Below are 13,748 nucleotides of genomic sequence, written 5' to 3'. Positions count from 1 at the left end.
GGCGCGATAGCGCGTTTCGATGCAGGGGAACGACGACGACCGAGTAGCGTGGCGGTTCCGCGTGGAAGAGGCCGGCTAATTGGGGGGCGCATGAGCTGAGCGGCGCGGTTCGATATCAGGTACGACAACATTTCTCTCTTAGCTGCATGATAACTGTGAGTCGAGCTTACATTGCCTAGGCGTATACGGGGAAGAGTCACAGAGGGTGGCCTCGTCTTCGCTATGACTGATGACTCCCTCCAGTTGATGTGGCTAGTGCAAAAGCCCCGGGCCACCAAGCGAGAACTCTGTCGTCATCGTTTGGGACGTTCAGTTTTCCTCACCCGCAAATATGTGCCCTATAAACGCCACACAGTCACTTTGGGTTTCGAAATCTGTACAACAAACATTTCAAATATCTGAATCGTCTATGCCATTATCATAGCCTTGGAAAGACGATAATAACAAAATGGCAGCCCTCGACACGCTGCCGAACGAGATACTCTCGCTGATAACGAACCATCTTGAACGGCCACGAGACCTACTTTACCTATCTCTAGTAAGCCGCCGGTTAAGAGAATTTGCAAAGCTCGATGGATGGAAAGCTCTGCTCAAAGGCCGCTTTGGTCTTGGTGGATTGGATCCGGACGCCTACAACGCCGTCCATGGTCTAACAACACTATGCCGGAACTGGGATCGAAGAGGCCTCATCGCAAGATACCTGGAACCAACGGAGAAGACGATGAGCATGAATACTTGGGAAGCCGAAAGATGGAGGGGGCCGCAAGGTCAGACAATGGGGTATCAACCTAGCATCGACAGCTATGAAGAGATGTATGGATCGTGGGGAGAACGAAGAGAAGTGTTAGCATGGTCTGCCGGCACGCAGATTGTTTTACGGACTAAAGAGACGGGTGCGAATATTGAAAAGATAAGAAAACGCGAAGAAGGCCTTGATCCGGCATCTGATCAGACGTGGACGTACGACGCTTTTAAGCACCTAAATACGTGGTTTACGTATAAGATCCCGGATAGCTTTGAGGGTCGCGACGACATCACCAAGATGAAGTTGCTCCAACCGCATCAGAGAGATTTGGCGTTTGAGGAAATTGTTTTCGGAACCGCATCGGGCCAGCTTTCGTTGCTTAGTGTCAGCCCTGACCTTGCTGAAACCAAGGTGCAGCAATATGACACCAATCGGCGTGGCATCAATGATCTGTCAGTGTCATCTTCGAGCTCGCCCATGCTGGCCACCGCTTTTGCGGACTCCTCACTAGCGCTCTATCCCATCGACCGCGACAACTCTTCGGATGAAGCCATCAGGCCCTCTTCGGAAGTAAAAACAACATCCGATGGCGCATCGTTTGGTAGACTATGGTCATGTGAGCTCCTTTCTTCCGACACAGTCGCTGTAGGCTGGGGACCGCACACCGAGCCCATCGAAGTCTACAACATCGGTCCCGATGGCCTAAATCCCACACCCCTCCGTCGATTCAATGTCGCTCATGCACTCCATGCACATTCACGTCCGACTTCGATATACCCCATATTGCCAATGCCGAGTACAGCACAAGGCGCATCGGAAGCAGGCCACACTTTCCTCTCCGGCGGCTACGACGGCATCATTAGACTCCACGACATGCGTTCACCTCGCGGTTTCGAGCAGATCTTCTGGGACCCAACAAACGACTCGCCAATCTATTCCCTGGCTGCGCAGGGTCTAGAGCGTATTGTCGCAGGTGTAGCTCTCCACAGCATGATCAAAGTATTCGACGTGCGCTTCTCTGGATCTCATGCTTACCACAGCATGTCTATATCCAGAAACAAGCCCAGTCCGAAAGGAAAGACGACATCTTCGGATTCAGCGACCAATGTCATAGTCAATGAGACCAAGAAACATGTCCCTATAAAGAGCGGTGGTTGGAACCTTTACCTCAACCCCCGTACACCACCTCCACGTACTGCATACCGGCAAGATTATTCGCGCGTGCGAGAAGATTCCCCCGTGTACAGTCTCTCTATCCCGTCATCTACATCGCAGAATCTATACGCTGGTCTCGAAGGCGCGGTTGAGTCTCTTACGTTCCACGGCATCGCGGATGTGCACCCAGATCCTATGATGTCGCACTCCCTCATCCAACGCCACAACAAGACTGCGGTTGATGTCCGCGCATCTTACAACTCAGATGGCGGCGCGTTGAATCTGGGCATGTATGAACAAGGTACTGAAGAGGGGATCGGCATGCAGCTGTTGGTGCAAGACGGTGTTACGGATAGCGCGGTGCGGGAGGAACGTCGTGATGCGGCGAAGGCTAAAGGGTTGGATGAGCGCTGGATTGATCTCAGGGACGAGGGGGAGAGATGGGCTAGAGGTGAGGTTGTACCAAGAAGGGAGGCGCCGCGTGGACCGAGGACGGGTGGTGGCCGTGGGCGTGGAAGAGGAGGCAGGGGGAGAGGAGCAGGAAGAGGGGTTTAGGATGAGATTTGAATGATGTTACTACTGACTACCTAGACTAGATTAATCGTTCTTGCTACCGATGTCTTCTTGAACCAAGACTTTTTCAAGTTCAGAACAACTCCAATCCTGACGTACTTTCCCACCTCTGTCTTACTGGGCTGCACTAAAAGAGCGTCGACTTGATCCGTGTTCATTATAGGATTATGGTACTCATACAACCCAAAACACATGACAGATTCCCACCCTATGGTGTTTTCCAGCTCTTCTATCATCTTATCCCTTGGCAAAGACTTCTTATGCCGATCAAACTCAAATTGAAGGCCAAAGTCGAAATATACACACGGGTCGTAAAAGCCAACGACAGGCGTCCTGAACAATGTAATCATATCGTATCTGGATACTGACCATCCGCTGAGACAGATAGTTGCATCGCGAACTTGACCGTAAGGATTGGATGTAGCTAGCTCGATGTTGAAGCTTTCCAAAGCACAGAAAGATCGAGCTGTATGGTAGTACGCATATCGAACAGGACTTATCGCGTGTGAGCTCCAGGAGAATGTGGGACCCAGAATGTTGATATCCTTCGGGTCTTCCCAACGTCTCGTCAGATCATCTTTCGGGTAGATAAACCATCCAAGTTGAATCGCGATATCTTTCTCCCAAAGCCCTGCAATGTATTTTCCAGGGTCCAGATGTTGCACGCATGCTGCTATACCTGAAAGCGCGGGAAGGGAATCTTTCCCATACGTGAGCTTCATCCGGCTGTATCGGTCCACGATCCTCGCCCAGTTTATTGTAAGTTCTCGTTCTTCCATACTCTTAGCAGCTTGCATTCTTGCAAAGTTGCTGTATCCTCCGTACTCTGGGGATCCTCCGTGCTGTGGGAATTCGTCTCCGTCTTCATTGCTAGCAGCGCCACACTCGCATTCTCTTCTAGCCTGGCACTCAAAAAGGATCTCATCCGGCAGAAAGTGGATGATTCGACGGGCTAGAAACCTTTCTTGCATACACCAGCCCCGTCCGTGCAATATATAATCGGTCCTCGGCTTCATACGGTGACAGAGGTGGCTTTCGATTCGTCTTGCATATACTTTTTGAGATCTCTGGCCGTGTTGCGCGTATCGAATAAGAAGGGACTTCTGTCTTTTGTGTAAAAAGCCATTTTCACAGTCTTCGGTGGCTGTCGCTGACAAGACGACATACGCACTTGCGTATATACCGGCCATAAGAGATGCCTCGTTTGCCCAGTCTTCTTTGTCGTCTTGAATGATGCAGACACGATCAATCCAGATGTATTCCAGACCCAATCTCCTAGTGATGTGAATAGCATCCTGGAGAGTCTTTGGGAAGTCTGACGTGTTCAGCTCTTGGTAACGTTTGGTAACATTATCTTTCGTCGTTCCGGACTGCTTGCCCAGTCCCCAACGGTAAGAGAGTGCGGTGAATACCACCGGATGTTTCGGAGAGTATAGTCGAGCACCGTCATCTTCGTAACGTCCCAGCTTTATCAGGCGCGTGGGATTTGAATTGCGTTTTGGTGAAGCATGCTGATGGAACGTACAGCAGTCACTGATCCATTTCTTCATGACACTCATCGAGGCTTCCGACTCGGCAAATTCATGAACGTCTTCTGCATATCGGAAAGGCGTCTGAGGCATACACGATTCTGTTGCCAGAATTAGACACTTTTCTATACCAAGGTGCAAGACAAACCTTTGCAGTACAACTGAACATGATTCGATTCACAGTCCGACTTTGGAAAACAGATCTGGAGATTGTTCGAAGACCCGCGAGCATGAAGCTCAATGGCATCGCAACCATTGGCGAAGTGTTGCTGACATTTGCGTAGGATACCGCATAAGTCACAATCTTTGCTCAAAGATGTAACGGAAAACCAGCGCACGGAGTTATCAAAGGATCGTCGGAGATAACATGCCTCACAACTGATTTTGGCCAAACCATACTCGGTATCAGACTTCGAAGCGAGTATTTCCGCCTGTTCAGCGATTTTGTCCTCGCTAGATCTTGGATAATGTCTCTTAGCAACGGATCTGCACAAAATTAGCACGGCTGGCTACAGGGTCCATGTCGCTTTACAACAACTCTGAGGGACTTCGTGAAGATGTTGTCGTATAAGTTTCATCATTAGATGGCCCTGCATTACATCTCTCATAAGAAGATGTCGCCGCGTCCATATGATCATTGCCGTTAGACATCGCCGTATCGACTTTTTCTTTTCCAGGCGACAATGAACTGGAAGTATTCGATATATGCGGATGCCACCCTTCCAAGTGATATGGCCCTTTGAAGGAGTTTGGCCGTAGTAGAGTGTACTGTTCGTCGTCTTGCAAAGTGGGTAGGTAGGAAAAGCTGAACAAGTTCAGCTGACGAGGCTGGCTACAAACCCCGCAATGTGGCGCAGTACAACCTATGTAGGCAACTACCCAGGCACATATACTTAAACTAAATGTTATCTCAGCTACCTCAGCCTGGCTGACAGCATCTTCTGATCTTCATTCTCTTGCTCTATCAAGTATCCGTTTACCCTGCACAAATGGTACTCCAGGACGGACGTTGTTTGCTCAATAATTCCAGAAGAACTCGAAAAACATAACGAGAATATCAAGTGAAGCTACAGACCTTCCATTCGACAAATCCCACTCTCTGCTGTCATCTCGGCATCCTCTACGGTGTTTTCACCGGGTAATGGCTTCACAGTATGACAGTTTGCCAGAGTGGCAGTATTTCACCGCTTTCCATACAACTCGCAAAGCTGTATGTAAAGATTGCCCTCAGCGGCCATATATCTCTTTGAGCGTCCCCTATATTCCTGGTAACCGTGTAGTTGTCCGTAGAGCCGTATTCACTACGATATCGCACGATCAGGGATGGGCTACTTTCCGCCCTGAGTTGAACGGTACATACGAAGATACGTGAACCTACTTCGAAGTGCGGGTTGTCGACAGCACAGGTCGAGATCGGATTCCACGCGAGGTCACGACTCAAAATGTACGGGCGTCTTCTGAGCCCAAGAAACATGTCGTCTGCTGGGATTTTCGCGATGACAAGTATTGGCTACTCAGCGGAGAACACAAAGAAGCCCCTGCCTCTCATTCCGGGATCACTCCTTCGAAGTGGTTGGCTGCGCTCCAGGCTGGTGACATTATTCAGACCGTGCCCAGAGCTGAGTTTCTAGCTTGGGTCAACAACATAGTTGAAGCTCGCATTGAAATCTGGATCGAGCTATTCCCAGAGAGATCACATCCAGGAGCTGTACATGCAACGAACACCTACGAAGCATACAGGCCACTGCAGATTGCGTCAAAGGAAATCCGTTTGGTCAACATCGAGCCAAGTAACAATCACTCCGGCTTAGATGAAGAGGAGCCGCCGCATTTGACATTGAAATATACCAATCTGGGGGGCCCAAATCATGACCAGTATGAGACGCTCTCATACTGCTGGGGAGACCGTCTGAGTACAAGTCCTATCTTTTTAAGGAGCTCTGAAGAGTCTCCTCCAAGAGAAGTTCAAATTGGCACGGACTTACGAAATGCACTCAAACGTTTGAGACAACCCGATCAGACTCGCACATTTTGAATAGACTTACTGTGTATCAACCAACTCGACCCAGAAGAAAGGAGTCACCAAGTTGCGCTTATGGGTGAGATATACACTTCTGCGAAATCGTTATCGGTCTGGCTGGGTGAACTAGAGGACGACCACTTTCATACGCAAAGCGATTTGGCTGTTTGGCAGACCATTGCTACAACATCCGAAAAGAATCCGGCTGAATCGCATGGTAATGCCGGTCTCTGGCACGATCGAGTCTTTCTTCGGCCCTGGTTCCAGCGTGTCTGGGTAGTCCAAGAGGTGTGGAATACGTTATCATCTCGTTTGAATCAGGATAACGACAAGTATGGCCCTATATCCGTTCTTTGCGGTCACTTAAAGCTGCCATGGTGGTTGGTTGTTCAGGCCAACATCTGCCTGTTTCATAACTTCCCGTCACGAAGGAATTGGTCGATGCCAGTGTTATGGACAGAGCTTTTAAATGTTACCAGAGACAGGCATACTCCACACCACGTTGCAGCTGGACCCCGTCTGGACATACTTTCGATTGTGATAAAAGGCTTAGACATGAAGGCAACAGATCCGCGAGATCGCATATTTGCGCTGTTGATTTTCGGTCGGGAGACATATCGCATTGCAGAACTGGATGAACTATTGAGGCCTGATTACGCAAAGACCGTTGAGTAAGTTTATACCAATTTCACCATATGGTGGATCAAACAGAATCACTCTTTGAGGATCCTTTCAGCGGTTCATACATTGCGTCACCGAACCTAGATGGACCTTTCTGATGTCGCCTCGCACGATACGCACTCAAATAGCTGGCTTGGTACTCCGCGTCGGCCGTCATGGACTCTATGGACTGATGGAAATAGCCGTTGGGAGCGCGGAACACTTGCATTAGGTGAAACAGCTGATTACAGCGCATGTGGCAATCATCAAGTCGACATGACTATTGAGAATCGAGACGACATCGAATGGTCTATTCCTGCATTCAAAGGGACTCAGATCAGCTCAATCGCCTTATTTGCGCCGGTCTTGTTATCAGACTCGGTCTTAGCTCGATCACGCGATATGCTCAAGGCTTACTTACGAGTATTCGATCCCACAGGTCATCAATTGACGTGGAATAACTCTACAGGGGCTCCCAAAGAAGCACTTGATATCTCCTGGGCTGAGTTGCTTGATGAGTACTTACGTCCACATGTAAGAATACATTTGGACAAGGACCTGCAAGATCCAGTCATGCTACCATGCATCCAGGAATGCGTATTCGAAACAGAAAGCGGAGGGAAAGGGCTATGCCCTGCGCCGGCACGCAGAGGTGATCTAGTAGTGATATTGTATGGAGGAGCAGTGCCATTTTTACTTAGACCGACAGATTCCCCAAGTTTCTACACGTTTGTAGGAGAATGTTACCTTGAAGGTTTCATGAAAGGCGAGGCGTTTGCTTCGGAAGGCCACGCCTTCGAAGAGAATATTTTCAGACTAGTCTAAGGGGACTAATGCGATTCTACACGCTGGCCAGCATAGGTAGCGTGGCATCGACGTGCAGGGATCAAGGGCGATGGAAGGAGGCGGATGAGCTTGAGGTGCAAGTAACGGAAATATTCGAGAGGGTGCCTGGGGAGAACTAGAGACGGCTTTTCATCACAACGCAAACTTGCTGACCTCTTCTAGTCATGTTTGGAAAATCATCAAAGTTTCTTGTCTACTCTGATCATACATCGCTACGTCTCACACCGTCATACCCCTGCGTCTCTCCGCTCTTCCCATGTACAGATCCCCTCACATAGTCTTCTTCGATTGTCATGTCCACCGTCTTTGTAATACCGTCCACACCTAATATCGATTCCTCGCTCGTATTGCGCGTACCGCCTACTGGTACCTTGCTAGTCCTGTTGCCCCCGCCGAACGAGTAGAGCTCCATTTGTCCGTTCGAACGTGTTCTAGCTGTGCGACTAAACATCTTGCTGTTTTGGCCGCCATGTCCGTAAGAAGCTGGGTAGCCTGGGCCGGAGCGGTCGTGCGAGGACGAGGTAAAGGCTTTGTTGAGGAGTGGGCGGAGGGCGGGTGCTGAAGCGGATATTATAGCAGCGTTTATCTCGATTTGGGAGAGAAGGAGGATAAATATGTCGTCGTAAGGTGGGTCGTCTGTTACAGCGTATACCCAGAGGGCGTAGAGACGGACAATAGACGCGATGACTGCTATACCTCCGACCATGAAGACACCGAAGAGCGCAATACGCTTTGTTCGTTGGAGTTTTAGCTGCCCAAAAGCTCGCATTGGCATGGCTAGGATGAAGATGTCTGTGAGGATGTTGACAGAGGCCATCGAGAAATACGTCTTAGGAAGGTCGTTGCATCCTTTGGGAAAGGTAGGGACCCATGCTCTCCATGGCTCTTTCGCGCCGCATTCGAAAGCCTGGATCAGTCAGCTTCGAGCTCGAGGAAATGCTGGGGTTTCGCGTATGACATACGTTGACGAAAGTGACTACGATGGTCTGAACTGTGACGAACACACTAACGGCGTATACAGCGTAGCGGAAATTCGTTTGCGTGAAGATCCGGTAGTAGAGTGCCAGTATGCTAGCTTTGACGAATAACAACGCCCAAGGGTAAACTAGCTGATATGCATACCAGTGTTTGAACGTAGGGACCATAATGATCGAATGATCTAAATCGGCATTGTGTCGCCTTGGTCTTCCGTCAGTCGTTGTCAGTCTTTCTACCACATGAATACATACCCAGTTCCCCAGCTGACAAGAAAACCATTCTGAATACCGAGTGAGATTGCGACCACCCACGCACAAATCATGAACTTGTCGTCTAATCCTATATATCGTATGAAGGTGAGGCGACAGTACAGCCTAGCAGATAGTGAGCAAGTCTTGTGGTGAGTAAACAAATCAAGGTTTCGAAAGGTCGTACCTTAGCGCTACAGCGATGGTCGAGAAGAATAGGAGAACTCCAGTGACGATCAGAAACATAGGCTGTCGCGAACCATTGTCCCAGGTGATACCATAGCCACCCGTGCTGCTTGTCATACTGTCGGAATACACTCACATCAGGATCACAAGGGATTCACAAAGAGATCATGGCAACATCTTGGCTATGAATGATTCTTGCTCCTCCTTGAAGCTTGACCACCCGCGCCGCATAGCATCATGATCCAGCACTTTGGGCAGCTTCATCTTGTGAATCCTTCTTGTTATTATCCTGCCGTGTGTCCAACAGGACCGCGAATGCGTGGGTAAAGTCTCATGGGGACGGCTGGCATCTCCGAGCCATCATTGGATAACCAACACGGGCTAAACGCTGAGGAAGGGCGGAGGATTCGCGCGTTCGGTGCAGTCGTCCTGGTTGGGTCGCGAAGTGTTGGAGTTGGTGCGGCTCTTCGCTTTGAGTAGTCTAGTTTCCCTCGGTTATCGCCTGGACGGCTCGACAACTCCCCCGTTCCCCAGCCGAGCCGGCACCCAGACGGACAAAGCCAGCTCCTAGACTCGATCTTTTGCGCGAACATAGGAGAAAATTTCTCGAAGTCTCGAGTCGTTAGTTTTATGTGCATTATCGCATCACCATATTATAGGATGCTGGAAAACCAGAGTACCTAGGTATGGCTTCGCGGCCATGCGCACACACGACGAACGCAAATTCGGTAAACTGACAGCTCCGCAATAAAGGAACGCTCCGGTGTCCACTGCGCCATGATCCCGCAGGAGCTATGTGCCGTGTTTGCCTCTCCTCCCATCTCATCCTATTCGCCACAGTTGACCCTGTGTTTTCCCGTCAATCGCTGGTTTAGACCATCAGGAACACGTTAGACACGGCCCAGAAACCAGCAGGATCTTAGCGCGAAAGCGGGTCAACCTGTCCCGCAAGCTCTCCCGTCCCCACGACAAATATCTCACAGCCTCACCTTCTGCATTGCCAACCAGAGCGGTGTGGGGGAGGTTTATTTCGGCCGTTCAGATTTCATGGTCATTGCGACACGTTACTCACGATGAATGAATGAAGGAAGCGCATATGAGAGGTAACATTTACATGCCCTGCTCTAGGATTGCGGTCAATCCATTCTTAGCCATGCAAGGTAAATCCTACAGGAATCTCTAGACCGGCCCACCGGGCGCAATCATCCGAAATCATCCTATCCTCTAATCACCAGCCATGCGAAAATTGTGCAGGCTATTGCTACGGAGATCAATACGCGTTTGGTCATATCATCACCGTGGCACAGCAGAATACGCAGGTAAGCATGCAAGGAGAACTTCGATGCGAATTAGCTTCATGCGCATGGAATACTCGCAGACCAATTACCGTTGCATGTGCGCCACATAGAAGCCATGGCTTATTACCAAAATCGCCGGTAAGCGTGCGTCTACCGGAATATGCATACCGAAGCGCTTCGCACGTGTTGCATCCCCCGAACTCAATCCTTCGGACCCAAGGCAACTCGAAAGACCATGCAGCTGTGCCACACGACCGCATCCCTCCTGAATCGCCATGCATACAAGCTTTTTCCAGACCCGGACCTCGCCCCAAATACTACGGCAAGTGGTCTAATCCCTCAACACTTATTTCCGTTCGTTACTCATTCCTTCGTGGCTCGGACTTTAGTTGCATGGTCATCTTTCGATGAGGCTCAGACGGGTAAAGTGGGTATGATAAGGCCTGTAGTGAGGCACACATAAAGCTTGATGCCTTCCACAGTCACAATCACCAGCCAGGGACAATAAGCTTTCGCCTTCAATCAATCCGAAACACAAAGCTGCCAACCTCATCCTTAGCCGCCAAAATGGTCAACCTTTCCATTCTCGTTTCCTCGCTCTGCTTGGCTTCGTCAGCAGTAGCCGCGGCTCTCCCTGCCTCTGCACCCAAGACTTGCAAGAACCCCATTGTACGAAAAGAATGGTAAGTCTATCACATGAATGAATCATCGTCTCGGACTATGCTGACCATTTTCCTTCTGCAGGAAGCAACTCTCTATCCCCCAGAAGAGAGCGTATATTGATGCTGTGCTCTGCCTAGCATCAAAGCCAGCCATCTCTGGCATCGAGGGAGCCATAAACCGTTTCGACGACTTCCAAGCCGTGCACAGCAGCCAGACACCCGACATCCACTGGGTCGGTCACTTCACCCTCTGGCACCGCTATTTCATCTATACCTATGAAAAGGCTCTTAGGGAAGAGTGCGGTTACACTGGTGCTCAACCCTACTGGAACTGGTCTCTGGATGCTGAACCTCAAAATCCCACCTCAACACGTATCTTTGACTCTGAGATCTGGCAAGCAGACACTGGATTCGGTGGCAACGGCAACAAGGTTGAGCCCACTAATGAGACAAACCCCTTCGGTATCGTTGGCGGAACAGGAGGCGGCTGCGTACAAAATGGACCTTTCACAGCGGACAAGTTCTCAGTCAACTTCCCCACTCCCCACTGTCTCAAGCGCGATTTCGTCCCTACTCTGATCAACGTCTGGGCGGACCAGAAGCTCGTCAACAACGTCCTCGCCCAGAAGGACTACACTGGCTTTGCCAGGGCTGTTGAAGGCGAGGCCAGCTTCGCCGTTCCTAACATCCACGGAAGCGGTCACTTCGGTGTCGGAGGTGCTCTCGGACAGGCTGGTGATGCGAACAATAGCCCCGGTGAGCCGGTATTCTACCTCCACCATGGCAACATCGACCACATCTTCTGGATGTGGCAACAGAAGGATCTCAAAACCCGCCTGCACCAGGTCGGTGGCCCGATCATTCCTTTCGACTACAGTGGTAAAAATGTCACCCTTGACTTTGAAGTTGGCCTTGGTAAGCTTGCGCCTACTGTTCAGCTCAAGGATTTGTTGGATACTCAGGGAAGCACCCTGTGCTACACCTACTAGAAAGGTGCATATATCTTGCATCCGTCTTAATAAACCCTGATGTTCATACGCATGTGTCTATCTTTCTCCCTAGTGAAGACGTCGGCAAATGGAACCAGCTACGCCAGATTCAGTTTACCCTCACGCTCATAGATCTCGGCTACCATATCTTCCCACCATGGCTCGGCATTGGGATCAATTTTCGTAATGTCAGACACGTCCAAACCCGCTGCTTCCGATGGCCCGTGGCGTGCATCGAGCCAGTTCCATATATACTGTACAGTACGCCATACTGGCGGAACGTTCTAGTGACGTCAGTTTGTGCGATGTTGAAGCCATCTTACATGACGTGACTCACTCCTCTAGTCCCATGACAAAGCTCTTCAAACCAAGTCTGGACTATATCACGATGTCGTGGTTCTACTGCAACTATTGCGGCCACGAATACGCGCCCTTGCGCATGATTGCGAGTAAAGAAAGGGCCAGAAGTAGACATATGACTGACGATCTGTAGAAGTTGGTCGACAATCAGCTGAACGTGTGGATGTCTTCTGGATTTCCTCATGAGACGACAGTAAAGGTAGATCTGCGCCGCTGCCACATAACTCTCCGCTAGGAGCTCGGTCGTCTTGACAGCGGTGGAGACCTTGCCGTTCTCATCCAGTTCGCAGGAATCTAGGAGAGCTTGACGGTTGGGGTAGCCTTCTGACAGATCGGAGTGGTGCTGGAAGTTCTGTAGGCGCTCTCCAATAACCCTGCCCAGATTGCGCGCTGCAATCCTATTCGGATCCTATGGAGTATATATTAGTCTACCGAGGAACACGATCAAGTGAGTTGTGTACCTTGTATAGCTTGGTGGAGAGATGAGTTATTTGCGCAAAAGTGTGCAGGAGCTTCGGACTAAGCGCGGTACTGCCTACAATCTTGTGCTGCTCACGTTCATCTCCCTCTAGCAGCCAAGTAAAAGAGCACTTCGCCTGGAACTGATCTAGTGGACAAGCTATAGCGCTCATGATGTTGTATTGGGCGAGCCTGTTCCCCAGCGTAATGCGAGCTCTGGCGCACTGTACATTGCTAGCTGAATGGTAATTGTAAAGTGGATCTGACATCTCCAGGACCTGTTCCGCAAGCTGAGTAGCTTTGTACCAGGGTGGGCACTCGTTACCAGAGTTAGTAGCCTCCCAGTTGACATTCTGTCGAATGTCAGGTGTCTTTGTTCTTAGTGTCATGAGGAATAACCAACCTCGTTGTGGCCGAACAAAAGCATGGCGGCGATGACTGCGTTCTCTTTGCCGGGCTTGCATCTTTCCGTATCGTGGAGTTCTTTGTCGAGTTGAAGGACCGCTCGTTTCCAGTGCAGATTCGCCGATTCCTTCACTTTCTCCTCCCCCGAGTAGTCCAGTATGTAGGTTGCCGCCAGTGCCAGGATTGCATGCTTCACACAGTCACTCTTGACTGCTATTGGGATGATCTCATGAAGATAGCAGTTGTCGGCTGGGATAACGGTGGTAGCTCCACAAATGGCGATGCGGACTGCTGTGTATCAGCGGAGCTCCATATGAATGTTGACTACCGTACAGAATTCGAACAGCTTCTCGTCCATTCCAGCAAGCTTTAGTCCCCGTCCAAAATCTGGGGGTAGACGCGCTAATCCATCTCTTATGTCTTGGTCGATCAAAGGCACTGCATGTTTTGGTTTCTTCCAAGGAAATTTTTGCATACGTGCAGCAGGGAACTTCTGTTGATATCTGCTTAGATTCAAGCGAACTTTGATCAGGCCATTGAGTAATCCATCTTCTGGTATAGCTACTGGCGCTGCATAACGCCGGAGCCGGGGATGGAGAATAGTCGCAGGATCATTGAATGGATTTACGATGATC

At 50.1% G+C, this 13,748-nt stretch overlaps 4 protein-coding genes across 4 annotated transcripts; 2 read left to right on the top strand and 2 right to left on the bottom strand.

Moving 5' to 3' along the window:
* Positions 1-448: 448 nt before the first annotated feature.
* On the top strand, positions 449-2,455 carry J4E82_006962 (uncharacterized protein; the record flags this gene model as incomplete). Its single annotated transcript, XM_051733211.1, has 1 exon — positions 449-2,455. One exon carries the CDS (start codon positions 449-451, stop codon positions 2,453-2,455), a length of 2,007 nt encoding a protein of 668 aa, XP_051587095.1.
* A 5,275-nt stretch (positions 2,456-7,730) lies between these two features.
* On the bottom strand, positions 7,731-9,057 carry J4E82_006961 (uncharacterized protein; the record flags this gene model as incomplete). The annotated part of the gene is made up of 4 exons (XM_051733210.1): positions 7,731-8,435; positions 8,491-8,707; positions 8,758-8,880; positions 8,942-9,057. 4 exons carry the CDS (start codon positions 9,055-9,057, stop codon positions 7,731-7,733), a joined length of 1,161 nt encoding a protein of 386 aa, XP_051587094.1.
* A 1,748-nt stretch (positions 9,058-10,805) lies between these two features.
* On the top strand, positions 10,806-11,889 carry J4E82_006960 (uncharacterized protein; the record flags this gene model as incomplete). Its single annotated transcript, XM_051733209.1, has 2 exons — positions 10,806-10,921; positions 10,983-11,889. The coding sequence occupies 2 exons, from the start codon at positions 10,806-10,808 to the stop codon at positions 11,887-11,889; spliced, it is 1,023 nt and encodes a 340-aa protein (XP_051587093.1).
* Positions 11,890-11,987: 98 nt separating this feature from the next.
* Positions 11,988-13,471, bottom strand: J4E82_006959 (uncharacterized protein; the record flags this gene model as incomplete). Its single annotated transcript, XM_051733208.1, has 5 exons — positions 11,988-12,173; positions 12,374-12,658; positions 12,711-13,061; positions 13,112-13,401; positions 13,447-13,471. The coding sequence occupies 5 exons, from the start codon at positions 13,469-13,471 to the stop codon at positions 11,988-11,990; spliced, it is 1,137 nt and encodes a 378-aa protein (XP_051587092.1).
* Between the last annotated feature and the right edge of the window lie 277 nt (positions 13,472-13,748).

Source organism: Alternaria postmessia (genome assembly GCF_024291825.1).
Source record: "Alternaria postmessia strain BMP 2775 chromosome Unknown scaffold_43, whole genome shotgun sequence".
Taxonomy (NCBI): Eukaryota; Fungi; Ascomycota; class Dothideomycetes; order Pleosporales; family Pleosporaceae; genus Alternaria; species Alternaria postmessia.
This window is presented reverse-complemented; position numbering and strand designations above follow the sequence as displayed.